The 13,949-nt window shown below is 40.0% G+C and overlaps 1 protein-coding gene across 1 annotated transcript in view; it reads left to right on the forward strand.

The window, feature by feature from the left end:
- The first annotated feature begins 2,629 nt into the window (after window positions 1-2,629).
- Window positions 2,630-13,949, forward strand: part of zgc:158766 (uncharacterized protein LOC100009641 homolog) — a 57,367-nt gene continuing 46,047 nt past the window's right edge. Inside the window, exon 1 of the mRNA XM_036558567.1 lies at window positions 2,630-2,913. Within this exon, the coding sequence (XP_036414460.1) occupies window positions 2,863-2,913 (51 nt within the window). The 5' untranslated portion in view covers window positions 2,630-2,862. The remainder of the gene's footprint in view (window positions 2,914-13,949) is intronic.

A 13,949-nucleotide genomic window follows, 5' to 3' on the forward strand; every position in this document is an offset into this window, starting at 1 on the left:
TAAATAAAAATATACATTTATTTCATGCAGTTACTGAATAATTTGCCTTACGATTTGGTCACGTAAATTCGGATGGAAAAACCAAAATATACCCTGATCAATAAGAGGTTAAGGTTTTAATCTCTTTACCTCTAACCTCAGCTGATACACTCCACTTGTTGTGTTGTCTATCCAGATGTAGTGTTTATACTGTAACTGATGGCTTTTTTAGGGGGGACGGATCATTCAGAACATGTGTCAGTTGTAATGCTCACAAATTGTAAGATATTGTTTTCAGATGTACGTAATATGTCCACTACTCAATTCTTTAACTGTATATTCTGTATATCGCTGCTGTCGAAAGAAAACCTTATATCTCCATTTTTGTCATTTTTCAGTTTTTAACATAATTTGAGAATGCCTGTTGCTCTTTACATTGTGTGTAAATTTAATGAAGGATGGACCAAAAGAAACGGCCCAAAATGACTTGGAAAAATGTCTGGTTCCATTGACTTACATTAAAAGAAAAGTAGGTTTTTTCCTTCTCCTATAAAGTTTTCTTTTTGGAGATACGAGTTTTTCTTCTGACAACAGCGATACACACTTTATTATAGTATAACACCATTCATATTTACGGTGTAACTGTACACTACATCCTTTGCCCATGTTGATTTGAAAAATATTTTGATAACACTTTACTGTCAAGTGCTGTTCATAAAGCTACATGACACCTACATAAGCTTGTCATGACAACTGACCTAACCCTACATAAAAGTTTATAAAGGCCTATTTCAATAGGCGTCATCTGTCATAAAGGCTACTTCAGCTAACTTTGATCAAAATTGGCAAATGTATCCTATGTATTTATAGCGAATGATACCTATTTTAAAAAAGCATATATAAACATTTATGTAGGGTTATGTCAGTCATAACAAGCTTATGTAGGGGCCATGTAGACTTATGAACAGTACCCCACAGTAAAGTGTTATTTTGTATTTTATGGTTTATGTTGACACCTGCACCAAGAAAGATTCCTTGTACATCTTGTACTTGGTAAATGAGTCTCAAATATGTCGTACATGTCATTGTGCATTTTTAGGGTGTTTCTTAGTGGATATTCCCTGTCTCTCTCCAGACTTTGGAACTGGAATTTTTAGTACACTTACATAGCTGGCTAATGACCAAACTTGAAGCCTATGCAATGTCCATACCAAGCTAACAAGCTGATAGGCTGATGCATAAATTTGGGCAAGAGGATCACTGCATATACCAGGCAAAAGTTTGAGGTCCTCTGGTCAAATTACATGTTATATTGATTTTCTAAGCAAAAGTAAGTTGGTACATCCCCTACAAGGAACACACTGCATTTTAATTTACTTTTTTATTTGCTGAATTTAGCATATTAAGAAAAAAAGTAAAATGTGGAAAGTTATGGCACATTTTATTTTCATATTTTATGTTTAATTTTATGCATTTTGCCAGTTGCGGATTATAGTACGCGCACATTTGTTGACAAGCTGAAGGATACAGAACCGGCAAAGACACAAAGATTGACAAGTAAGCCAGCTAACAAGCTGTTACTTACTAGTCGAACAGGAAGAAGGCCAGCTTGGCATCTGTCTCACATCCTTTTATCTCTTTTAGTTTTCGCCAACGAATAAAAGGCAGTCCGAGATTGACTCTTGTCCGGTCTCTTGCTCGGTCACTCTCTCTTTTTCTGTTCCTCGATTCCTCCGAAAGCGTCTTCCTCTGTGTGTTCTGAGCCTCTGCCATGATGTCCATGTTGGGAATACTTTTTCTTGTAGCTGGCTGAGTCGTTGATGTGTGACGTGGTGTTGTAAGGTGTTACGCAGTTACCACTCCTCCACAGTTACATACTACTATAGCAAGCATTCCGGCCCAGAGTGGCAACGAGATGCCATCCTTACTATTGTAAGTCGGTGTACCATCAGAATGATTTTGAAGCTGTGATTTTAAGATAAAATCCTAACATAATGTTGCCTTACATAGTCGTTTCACATTAACAGTCATGTTGTATTATTCAGTGCATTTGTTTCTGTGAAAAAAAGATCAGTCATTTTGTTCAGTAAAGGTTTTTTTTATCCTTCCAAGATACTCAGAGGCTGCCAGAACAGTTTATTACATAGACTGTACATCTGTACACTGCTTGTCTGTTTTCCTCCAGAATCAGTAGCAGGTGACCTGTATGCGTCTGTGTATGGGGGATTCCCCCTGGCTAGAATCAGCATTGCACTGCTTTTGGGACAAGAGCACTGCTGGCACTTTTAACCACCTCCCCCCACCTTTTTAACAAAAGCAGCAGAATAAGCTAAAGCCTGAGTCCATTCGTACTGTTGGGACAATGAAGGAGCATCAGGGCGGGTGAGGGTGGTTTAGGGTTAAAGAAATGAGGGTTGGAGGTTGAGGGGGGGTGTGGAGGTTTTCCCCTGCAGGGCGGGGGGTAGGAGGAGGAGGGGGGGTCATTGTTGTGAGCAGGTCAGGTTGTGTGTTTTTTCAGCGGTAAAGGAAGTTGAATGAGTGTGCATTAGCTAGCTGGGAGAGGCCAGATGAACAAGGGGCGGGCGAGAGAGAGAGAGAGAGAGAGAGAGAGAGAGAGAGAGAGAGAGAGAGAGGGAGGGAGGGAGGGAAGAGAGCTTATTGCTTCTTTCACACTCCCACAGGAATCATACAGAGAGAGAGAGAGAGAGACTTGGACAGAGTCTGTCACAGAGTCCATCACAGCCATGGACAAAACAGACTTTAGTATTGTTATTCTGACGAAAATGAAACAGTGGAGCTGTAACTGACCGTCTGGATTTTTCCACCGGACTCCTTTTTGGATTACTTATTTATTTATCTTCTATTTATGCTAAAAACCGCACTATGCACACCCGAGGCAAGTCCCGCAGCTGTGAGAACTACCTGAGCATAAAGGTGAGCACGAGCTGGTCGTGAGGGTTGTTGATGAAACGGAGGGAGGGGCTGAACTTTTCGGTTTCTCTCTGTTTCTCGTCCTCTCCGTTTCTCTAGTTCCTGCCGTTTAGTTCACTGCTTTAGGCATCTGTCAATTATCATCTGAATAGGTGGAGGAATTGGAGCTTGTGCTGTTTGAAAGCCAGGGAAGCTTCCTGTCCCACAGAGACGCTGTGGCATTTTTTCCTGGCTGTGTGGAAAGTTTTGTGATGCGTGTCTCCAGACAGATATGCGTGTTTTTGTACTTTCACAAGGCAGTTTTACGATACACAACGTATCACTTTATTTAGTTTTACTGAGGCTTGTAAACAAGTTGGTGTGCACCAGCAAAACAGTGGTGCTACGTTTAAAAAAGGCTGAAAAATTGAGCACAGTAATACTTTCAGATCAACAATTGCAAAAAAGTAAACTATTCAAAAATGAGAAGGAGGAAAAATGAAATGACTAGTAAAGGTAAATGAATAAAGTAAGGTGTCATTACAGGCTGCTACTTGTTACTGTATACACTCTTTAAAAAGATGGTTCTTCAAGGGTTCTTTAGTAAAAGCCAGTGGTCCTATATAGAACCATAAACACTCAAAGAACCATTTGCAGGAAGGGTTCTTTGCATGCTGAAATGGTTCTTCTGATTGATGGAGGATGTGTTGTAGATGGTTCTATACAGCACCAAAGCAGGTTCTTCGATTATAAGCTTAACATTGTGACAGTAGCAGAAACCTTTTTAATGCTATATAGAAGCTTCTTCAAAAAGGTTCTATGTAGAACCATGTACAACACATTGTCCATCAGTCTGAAGAACCATTTCACCGTGCAAAGAACGATTTAAGCATGCAAATGGTTCTTTGGGTCTTCATGGTTCTATATATAACCCAATGTCTTTACTAAAGAACCTTTAAAAAAACATTCAGTTACTGTACATTGTTTCTTTGTGGTTTGCAGGCTTTCTGTATACTGCAAAACATTATAATTGCACTTAATTTTTTTTACTTTGCTAATTTATTGAAATTACTAAAACAAATTTAGTAACACCCACTATTTCTTGTACAATCCTAGTTACTTAAGTTAATCTAGTAAAGATCAGTTTATTTGCCATACTCAAAAAGTAAATAGTGATGTAATCGCCAAACTGAAAGGGTGTCTAGACTTTGTTTAAAGAGGGACAGATTGTTCTGTGTCAAAATTCCTGAGGGCTGACGTATTATTCACAAATTATTCAAAATATTAAGTTTTCAGAATATCAGCGAATAGAATTGCAGCTTTCTGTGAGCTGCTGTGTTTCCTATCACTGTATAAAAGATGCACAAGGCCTCTTTTATTGTTGGATTGCTCAGAGCAGTTTGTTCGCGCAACAAATAATTTAATTATTTACGAGTAACAATAAAATATGTCTAATGTATTAATTATATTCCTATTTAAGTGCTTACTTGTTCAAAGATTTTATTTGTTAGACAAACTAAAAAAAGGTTCATGCATTTGCTAAGCCTCAGTGAAAAAGTGTTCAAATTTCCATTTCGCCAAAATCGCCGGTTCTCAGTGTTGAGTTTGAGCTTTATGGCTGCAGTCTGGACTAAATGTGGGTCAGTAAACGAAGCTGCAGGTCTAGTCAGAAAGAAAAGCTCTTAAACTTTAGCTCACTTATTTTACGAAACTGCTGCCACCGTCAGGTGAAAAGAAGAACTGCAGCGTGCTGGCTGGCGGGCCACTTATAACACACTCAGAACACAACGGAAGCCATGGGCCAATTAAAATCTGCCTACGGGCCACATTTGGCCCTGGGGCCAGACTTTGGACACCCCTGCCATATTGTATACCTGTAATGTTCATTTTCTTAATCACTGTAAACCCATCTGATCTCACTCCAGCACTAACCACCAGCGTGCAAGTATCGCCTGGGATCGGACGGGTATCAGCCGGTACATCCCTAGTTCATTTGTTTTGAGTGACTGTTAGAGGAATCCTTAACAAACACACTGTAGCTGAATTCATTTGGTGTGAATTCGTACACATTTGTCACTGTGAGGGCTTTACTGACATGATCATGTGGCCGTCCTGCTGTGTATCTGTTGGAATTGAAGGAGCAGCTGGACTTTTTCAGTCAAAGCACCAACAAAACAAGAGTTACTTTCAATTAGAGGTGGACGATATGGCAAAAATATAATATCACAATACTTCAAGAAAGGTTCACAATATACGATATGAAATAATATTTATTTTTTCAGACATCTGATCAGTTGGAACAGAGAAGAAAGAGTCAGTAGTGCTACATTTAAAAAAATGCTAGCAAAAACTGTGAATACATTATTTTTTATTTAATATTTGGCATACTGTGTTGCACTAAATCGCATTAAACTGGGCTAATTTTGCTCGCTTGCAGTTCTACAAGCACTGACGATATCCAGGATACATTCAGAAAAGCATATTATATTGTATTGTGGCAAAATTTATCACAATAACAATGTATATTGTCATACTGCCCAGCCCTACTTTTAATAAAGCTTGACTGAGTGTATATTTTATACCTAAATAAAAATTCAATCTATAGCATTGAATATGAATTATCAGTGTTATTAGGCTCATTCAGAGCACAGGTCAGATCAGTAAACGCTTAATATTGTTTTGTCTTATTAGAGAAACAAAGTCTGACTGATGTGAAATTCGTATTTTTGTGTTTGCTTATTCAAAAAGGTACTTTGTGACATAAACTGAAAAAAAATGTGTTAATTTTTCACAACAACAGCATTCAGAAAATGCATTTTTAACAGAGAGTTGGTAAAACTCTTTTTTGTGTCTGCCTTTGAAGTTTAATTATTAACTGTTAATTCATTAATCGCCAATGGACCCAGTGGCTGTTCTCAAAAGCAGTGCTTATGTTGTGCCTTTAAAGAAGACGGCTCAGTGCCACAGCATTCGCATCGCCATCAATCCATCACATTTCAAATGCTTTTTAGTGACCACTCCACTGCACACACACCCACTCACACATCCCACTCCATCATTCCTCCCAGGCAGCCTTTGTTGCTTACTTTACACTCAAGAAAGGACACACACTCTTTCCTCTCTCACTCCCCCCATCCAGTAAAAGAACTAAACCATCACACACATAGTGAAGAAACCGGACACCACAGCGGCTATTGAAGTGCTGCTTAAGTGTGAAGTGGATCCTTCAGTCAGAAGAGTGAATTGCCGTAGCCGGCCGTACGGCTGTAATCAGCGTCCTAATTAGGATCCATCGTGCTTTGTGTGTGGTGAGGAGGAGCTTTCACCTCTTATGTGCCCAGAAGTGTTTAGACGCCAGATTTAGATACATTCTGGATTCAGAGACTTTAAAGGAAGAGTTCAGATTTACCCCAAATGTATCAGCGAAGACATGTTTGGTACACTGTAAAAAAGATTTGTTAAGTTTAAAAAATTAGTAGCCAGGCTGCCTTAAGAATTTGAGGTAATCCTCTGGGGTCTAAGGGCATTTTCTCGATTTTTGCATATGTTCTTAACCCTTTAAATGGCCAGGGCCCAAAGCTTTATTACATCCTTCTGTAACCTGAGAACAGCTCAGCCAGTTTTCATTGAAATCCATGTATTTACTGAATAATAAGCCCTAATATGTAACAGGCCATGATACCTATATGTTTCATATCAATCATATCTTCATTGCTACTCATTGCAAGACCGATGCAGCAACTTCAGCAGCTGTAAACATCTTGCATGCCATTTCACATGTGTCTCCGATGTGGACTGAATGAAGAATGAAGGGTTTCCGGCGTGATGGTCAGTCCTTAGTGATTTCCTAAGTGTCCACTGATCAGTTTCACACAGAATGTAGATGGACACACAAACCCACCAGTTCCACACGGTGAGATGCAGATGACGTGTATCTCAGCCCCTCTTCATAGGCTCATAACTCCGGATGTGAGTCTCGTATGATCTCGTGATAAGATGGAATGGAAAGGGCGACTCTACAGATTCAGGAAGTGTTTGAACTGGATTTTTGCGCTGGATTATCACAAAGAGAGAGAAACAGATATAGAACCATTGAATTTGATGCACAAGCAAGTTTGTGGACCCCAGAGGGTCCAATTTCCAAGTATAAAAACACATTTCTTTTGCAGTATAGAGGCTAATGTAGCCAACAAGCAATGCAATCTTATACCCCACTAACCACACTGATGGGAATGTGCAGGATGTACGATGCCTTATATCCCAAATCTCATGTGGGCAGGTGGCTCTGTTAGTGGTTGGTCAGCGTTTTTGCTAGTAATTATTTCAGCTCGGCTTCAACAGACCTCACACACTGCAGCTCGACTCACACACCCCTTTATTGTCCTGTCTGTCCTTAATCTGGTGGGAATTCAGACAGCCTTTGATGAGCGTGCTGTGTAGTTGGTAGCACCTGTGTGTGTGGTGTTGTTGTGGCACGGTGAAACTCTTCATCAGCTGGTCCACTGAGCGTCTCTGTGGGTCTCAGCGCTGAGCTCACATTACTCTCCGCTGGAGAAGTCATGGTCCATTGGAGGCCTGGAGCGCACTGGCTTTGTGTTTTTGACCTCCAGAGAGAAAGAGAGAGAGAGAGAGAGCGAGAGAGACTGTTCCAGAATGTCTAGCACACTCTGTGGCTCAATTGGAGCTGGAAAGGTTCTGAAACTTAAGTGTGATTTGTGAATCCAGTATGAATCTGCAGTGTATAGTTTTACAGTCTGACGGTAATAATTGTGGAGCGATTTTAATCCAGTATGAATCTGCAGTGTATAGTTTTACAGTCTGACGGTAATAATTGTGGAGCGATTTTAATCCAGTATGAATCTGCAGTGTGTGTAGTTTTACAGTCTGACAGTAATAATTGTGGAGCGATTTTAATCCAGTGTGAATCTGCAGTGTGTGTAGTTTTACAGTCTGACAGTAATAATTGTGGAGTGATTTTAATCCAGTATGAATCTGCAGTGTGTGTAGTTTTACAGTCTGACGGTAATAATTGTGGACCGATTTTAATCCAGTGTGAATCTGCAGTGTGTGTAGTTTTACAGTCTGACGGTAATAATTGTGGAGTGATTTTAATCCAGTATGAATCTGCAGTGTGTAGTTTTACAGTCTGACGGTAATAATTGTGGAGCGATTTTAATCCAGTATGAATCTGCAGTGTGTGTAGTTTTACAGTACTAATTGTGGAGTGAATGATTTACAGTAACTCACTCAGTAACAGAAGTCCTGTTCCAATCTACCTCAGTCTAATGGAATAAAGAAACCTGCTAGTAAACACGACCATACAGAGTGTACTATTGTCATTAAGTGTGTCCTGTGATGTGAACTTCCAGGCTGTCACCTTGCAGTACAGGTTGTCTGTGGGAAACGGGGGAAATTACGAGCTCCTTTATCCCAAACCAATCCTTATGAAGTGCATTACACACCTCCTCTAGGAACAGCTTCAATAGTGCTGTAACATTTAATGGATAACAGCCAGTGAGCAGGTTCTAAAGCAGTCATTACAGCTCACAGCTACTAAAAATTCTTGGTCCCATTGTATTGAAATCCGCTTCAGACCTGTCATGTGAAAGCAGCCAGAGAGTTTACTAGAAGGCTTTAAATGGCAGAGAGAATCTGGACCATGGTCAGATCTGTGTGTGTTTAGCTGTTCGTGTGTTCGCTGCTCCGGGACTGTAATTTGGATCTACTCTGCGTGTTAAATTATAGAGCATGTGCTGCAGCTGTTTGTGCAGTGTTCAGTGTAACAGAGCGGTAAAGTGTTCAGGTGTTGGTCACTCAGTAAACAAGCAGCTTCACCCAGAAAAGAACAAGAAACCTCAACTAACATTCACAGCTTCACTGTTGTGTTCGGCGTCTTCCAAAGCCGATCGGGTTTTAGGATCAGGAGAAATTAGAGAACATTAGAGAACCACCTGAGATAGAAAGAGAGAGTGTGTGTGTGTGTGTGTGTGTGTGTGTGTGTGTACCATTTGGAATCCACATCCCAAAGCTGCTGATATAATTATGGGTCGAGCTGCTACTATCTGCATCACAGTCTGGAGTGTACGCTATCAGAGAGGAAGGGGCAGAGAGAAAGAGAAGAAGGCAAAAAGAGGGAGAGAGAGAAAGGCTGAGAGAGAGAAAGCAAAAAGCATGAGGGAGAGACAAAGCAAAAAGAGAGACACAGAAAGAGACACATGGAGAGAAAGAGAGAGAGAGACAGGGAGAGAGAGAGAGAGAGACTGAAAGGCTGAGAGAGATAAAGCAAAAAGCGAGAGAGAGGGTAAGCAAATAGAGAGACAGAGAAAGAAAGAGAGAGAGAGAGAAAGCAAAAACAGAGAGACAGAGGAGGAGGGAGGAGAGAAAGAGAAAGAGAGAGGGGAGCCCACAGATGTGCTTCGGTCGTCTGTGCCCTGACCAGGTGCAAAAACTTCAAGGTTATAGAAGTGCCTTCAAAACTCTCTCGCTTTGCTTTCATTTATCTTCTGGCTTTAGAAGCTCCACTTATCTTCATGCCTCTATTGAAGTCCTCTTTCAAACGTTGGTCTCGAGCCATGTGTTTGGTCTACGCTGGTTGGAGTGGTGACTCACAGTGAGAGAGAGAGAGAGTGAAGACTGTAGTTTAATCTGCTGGCTCTGGAGTGAATGAGGTTTGTAGGTTATCTGGATGTTCAGACGCTTCAGGAACTCATTGTTTTGAGACCGAATCTCAGCAAAACTCTGTCCAATCAAACTGCTTTCGTCTTTTGTCACCACTGTCAGCCTACAGAACCTGATGCACCGCTCTTTGACTTTTGTTTTAAAATATGTAGTGATGGCTTTCCTGCCATTGTTGCCTTTCCTCCTCTCTGTTCTACTCCTCCCTGTAGCTAAACTAGTGCAGGGCGACGCTTCTGTTGTACTGAAAGTTGTAGGCCATAAGATACACTGTAAGTCAGCTACTTTAAGGTGCATTCATTGCTGATATCTGATCAATTGCGCTCGTACAGCTTTCAGTAGAAAAGCATTAACCAATAGACTGGGATGCTGCGGAGCAGTCGCAGGCCCTAAATGAGCCTAAGGTCACCATGGCCATTGCCAAGCGTGGGCTAGAGGGGTATAAAGCCCCCCAGCACTAGGCTGTGGAGCAGTGGAACTGTGTTCTCTGGAGTGATGGAGCTCCGTCCAATACCTTTAGGATGAGTTGGAGTGATCCAGAACTGACCATCCAACATCAGTACCCGACCTCACTAATGCTCAGTCAAATCCTCACAGCAGTGTTCCAACATCTAGTTGAACATCTGAAGATTTGTCATTAGCTACTCTGGTTATAAGCTTGTAACAATAGCAGAGCTCTTTTTGGTGCTAAATAGAACCATTTTCAAAAAGCTTCCGTATAGAAACATATACAACACATTCTCCATTAATCTTAAGAACCATTTCACCATACAGAGAACTCTTTTATCAAGCAAAGGGTTCTTTGAGTGTTCATTATTCTATATAGAACCATTTTCTATACTAAAAAACTTTTGAAGAACCATTTTGAAATGTATAGAAAACCAGATGTTAAGCTAGCCTACACTATTAAAAAATGCTTCTTCAAGGGTTCTTTAGTAAAGGGAATGGTTCTGTGTAGAACCATAAGTGCTGTATAGAACCACTTCATTGTTGAATGGTTCTTTGATGCTGACATTGTTCTTCAGATTGATGGAGAATGTGTTGTATATGGTTCTATATAGAATATTTTTGAAAATAGTTCTGTGTAGCACCAAAAAGGGTTCTTCTGTTTCTAAGATATCAAGCTCGCAACTGTAGTAAAACCCTTTTTGGTGCTATACAAAACCATTTACAGCACATTCTCCATCAATCTGAAGAACATTTCACCATGCAAAGAACCATTTAAGCATGAAGTGGTTCTATAAAGAACTCATGGTTCTAATTATAACCCTTCCCTTTACTAAAGAACTCATGAAGAACTATCTTTTTTTAAGAGTGTACTTACAGCAGCCTGACTCAGTATTTGACAGTGCAAATAAAAGGAGCAGGCCATAAGGCCAGACTGAGTGGAGACGTTTTATTATGATTTTTTTCTCTGTATTATATACAAATCATTAATGATATAGACGTTTGCAATGGAGGCTCATAAAATGCTGAATAAATGATTTTCTCTGAATGATTTTCTAGCCTGTGTGCAAAATAGCAGAATTAGATAGAATGCAAGCAAAATAACAACAAGGAAAAAAACAAAGGCCTTCATGTCGCAGGGCTGTATCATGTGGACACACACACCGTTATTGTGTAACTGGCCCACAGAGGAGTCGAGTGTGAGGGGTTTCAGAGGAAGCTGCTTTTCTCTGCTGCCAGACTCCAGCAGTTCACACTGATAGGAAGTGGAAATGGAGTTGAGGTCATCGACGCCGTCAGCCCTGATACAGGTCATTCTGTAAAACCAGAACGGCAAATGTGTCAAAAGAGAGAAAAAGCGGTTAACTCCAACGCTTAAAGCGGAATTTCCCAAATTTTTCAGAAATACAGACTAATTCAGTGAGTGAGGTGTAAACAGAGTTATTCAGAGAGGTTTGGTGTGAAATGGTTCAGATGTCTTTACAGTGGTGGTGATAGGAACCAGGGGTCGCCATGACTACAACACAAATACAGACATTTTATTTACTATCCAGAACCACCAGTGAACCTACACGAGTCTTCTGAGCTTATATGGAATGTTGATGATGGGAAAATAGTGGAAAATCTGAAATAATAAGTTTTCTTTGGGGACTATTTTGCCTCACAACAACCTGCACGGGTGGGTTAAAATACATTATAAGGCCAAATCTTTTTCACAGAATTCTCGTAAAACATACAGGCAGTATCTTTTAATTACTTTCTGTGAGGGAGCTTTTAGAGGTGGACGTCTGGTTACTATCACCACCACTGTGAACAGTTCTGACTCTGTAAGTTTCTCTAGAACAGAGGATTTCACACCAAACCACGCTGAACGAGTTCCCCTTTAAAAGGTCCATATTTTACATTTTACATGCAGCAATACTAGTATTGAAAGTAAGTAAAAACAACAGAAAAACAAAGTTTGTAAAAATATGTTTTCAGCTTCTTCTTGAAATGATGTGCTGATGTCTCCTGTCTAATCTCTCTCAGTAAATTGTTCCTTTTTTTGGTGCATAAAAATAAAAGGCTGCTACTTCGCCTTAAAGAATGATTGGAACATACAGATACACGCAGTCCATTATGCATGATGGTGCTAATCCATGTAATGCTTTAAAAACCAGTAGAAGAGCTCTAAAATCTATCCTGAAATCCCAGTGTAATGAAGCTAGAATTGGTGTGATATGTTCTCTCTTGTGTGTTGCTGTTAGCACTCCAGCTAACAGCTTTAACTTATCAATCAACTTTGTTGGCAAACCAGTAAACAGCGGGTTACAGTAGTCACGCCGTGAGAAAACAGAGGCATGCGGCAGTTTCTTAGCATCATGCGGAACCTTGCAGGCTTTCTTCAGTTATTACTTATTCAGCTTTTTATTAACTGCTACGAAACTAATGTGAACGTTACACAGTTATAAGAGTGAGAAATTAACATATATTTGTATCTTATCCACTCCTCTCTCAAGGAAAGTAGCTATTTGAATGAGATGAGTGTGTTTCCAGGCCTAAGTATATTCTTGGACTTTCAGGATGCAAACACAATAGAAACGTTTCGGTCCAAGCCGTGACCAGCGTTGTGACTCACTTCACTCCCATTGTGAGTCAAAAATGAGCTCTGGACACAAAGCTGGATGATGGACATAAACCCCACAACTGACATATCACTCTTGGGGTAGAAACATGTTGCTGAATGTGAAACAGTGATGAACTTTTAAGGCTTAGAAGTCTAGAATTATTATTCCTTCGATTCACAATATTATTATTGTTATTATTAAGTGCCATATGAATAGTGTTTTTCCAGAATGTTCTGTCTTCTGTTTGGATCTTTAGGCCTCTTAATGGCTTCTTTCTGATTCCTCTGATTGTCTCCATCTGTCTTGTTGCTGGCTGTACTCTTCCTCTGTTACCTTCAGCTGTTCCAAGCATAACGGTCGTTTTGAATTAAATGTTTTTTCTCATAATATCTCTAAAAAAAAAAGCCTCAGTTGGGCTCTGAGTGAAAGGTGAGGCCTGATTTGGTCAAGGATGTATTTGTTTCTTTTTCTTCCAAGGTTCTCTCAGATGTTTTCTCCACCACCAAAGTTCAAAGACATCAGTATTTTTCCTTGTTTGTTGTCCAGCTTTCACATCCATAAAGAACCACAGAGAAACCACAGCTTGGAACGTTTTGTAGAGACATATCATCACATTTAAAGATCTTTCTAAGTTCCTTCATCCATGTCCTGCCGAGTGCTGATCTGTGTCGTATTTCTTTTTTCACTCTGTTTTATTGAACTTTCCTAAAGACCTTTAGGTCTTCCTGATTTTCCGCAGTGAGTGACGTGTCATCGTATTGAAGGTTATTGATGTTTTTTCGACCAATCTTGGATCCTCGATCGTCTTTCTCCAGTCCTGCTGCTCTCATTATATGTTCTGTGTACAGGACAAGCATGTATGGTGATAGTGGGCAGCATTGCCAGCATGGAACTAGTCTGTTTGTCCATTTTCTGTCATACTTGTTGATTCACATTAGGTAATGATTTATATGTAATTGATTAATTGCATTATTAGGGGCATAGTTATGTACTTATAAGTGTTCGGATGTCAAAAATTGTCAAAAACATGACAAAAATGTAGTTGATGTTTTTTCTGTGTACACAACAATTACTTTTCATTAAATTCAAACCGTAATTAAATATCTCCTCTTTTAGTTACAAACACAACTGTGGTTTGGATTGAAAGACTAGAATCTGCACTTTCTTAACAGTTTCTTCACTTGGTTCTATAAGCTACAAGTGACGAGTAATTAAACAAAATGTAAGAAGAGGTGTGTCAAGGTGTTTGCACCATGGGGGACGTGGGAGGTTTAAAACAGAATCTGATGTCTGTGGTCTGTGGATTTCCTTAAAACATTGGAGTGAACTCTG

The sequence above is a fragment of the Colossoma macropomum genome, unplaced genomic scaffold (assembly GCF_904425465.1).
Source record: "Colossoma macropomum unplaced genomic scaffold, Colossoma_macropomum, whole genome shotgun sequence".
In the NCBI taxonomy this organism is placed as follows: domain Eukaryota; kingdom Metazoa; phylum Chordata; class Actinopteri; order Characiformes; family Serrasalmidae; genus Colossoma; species Colossoma macropomum.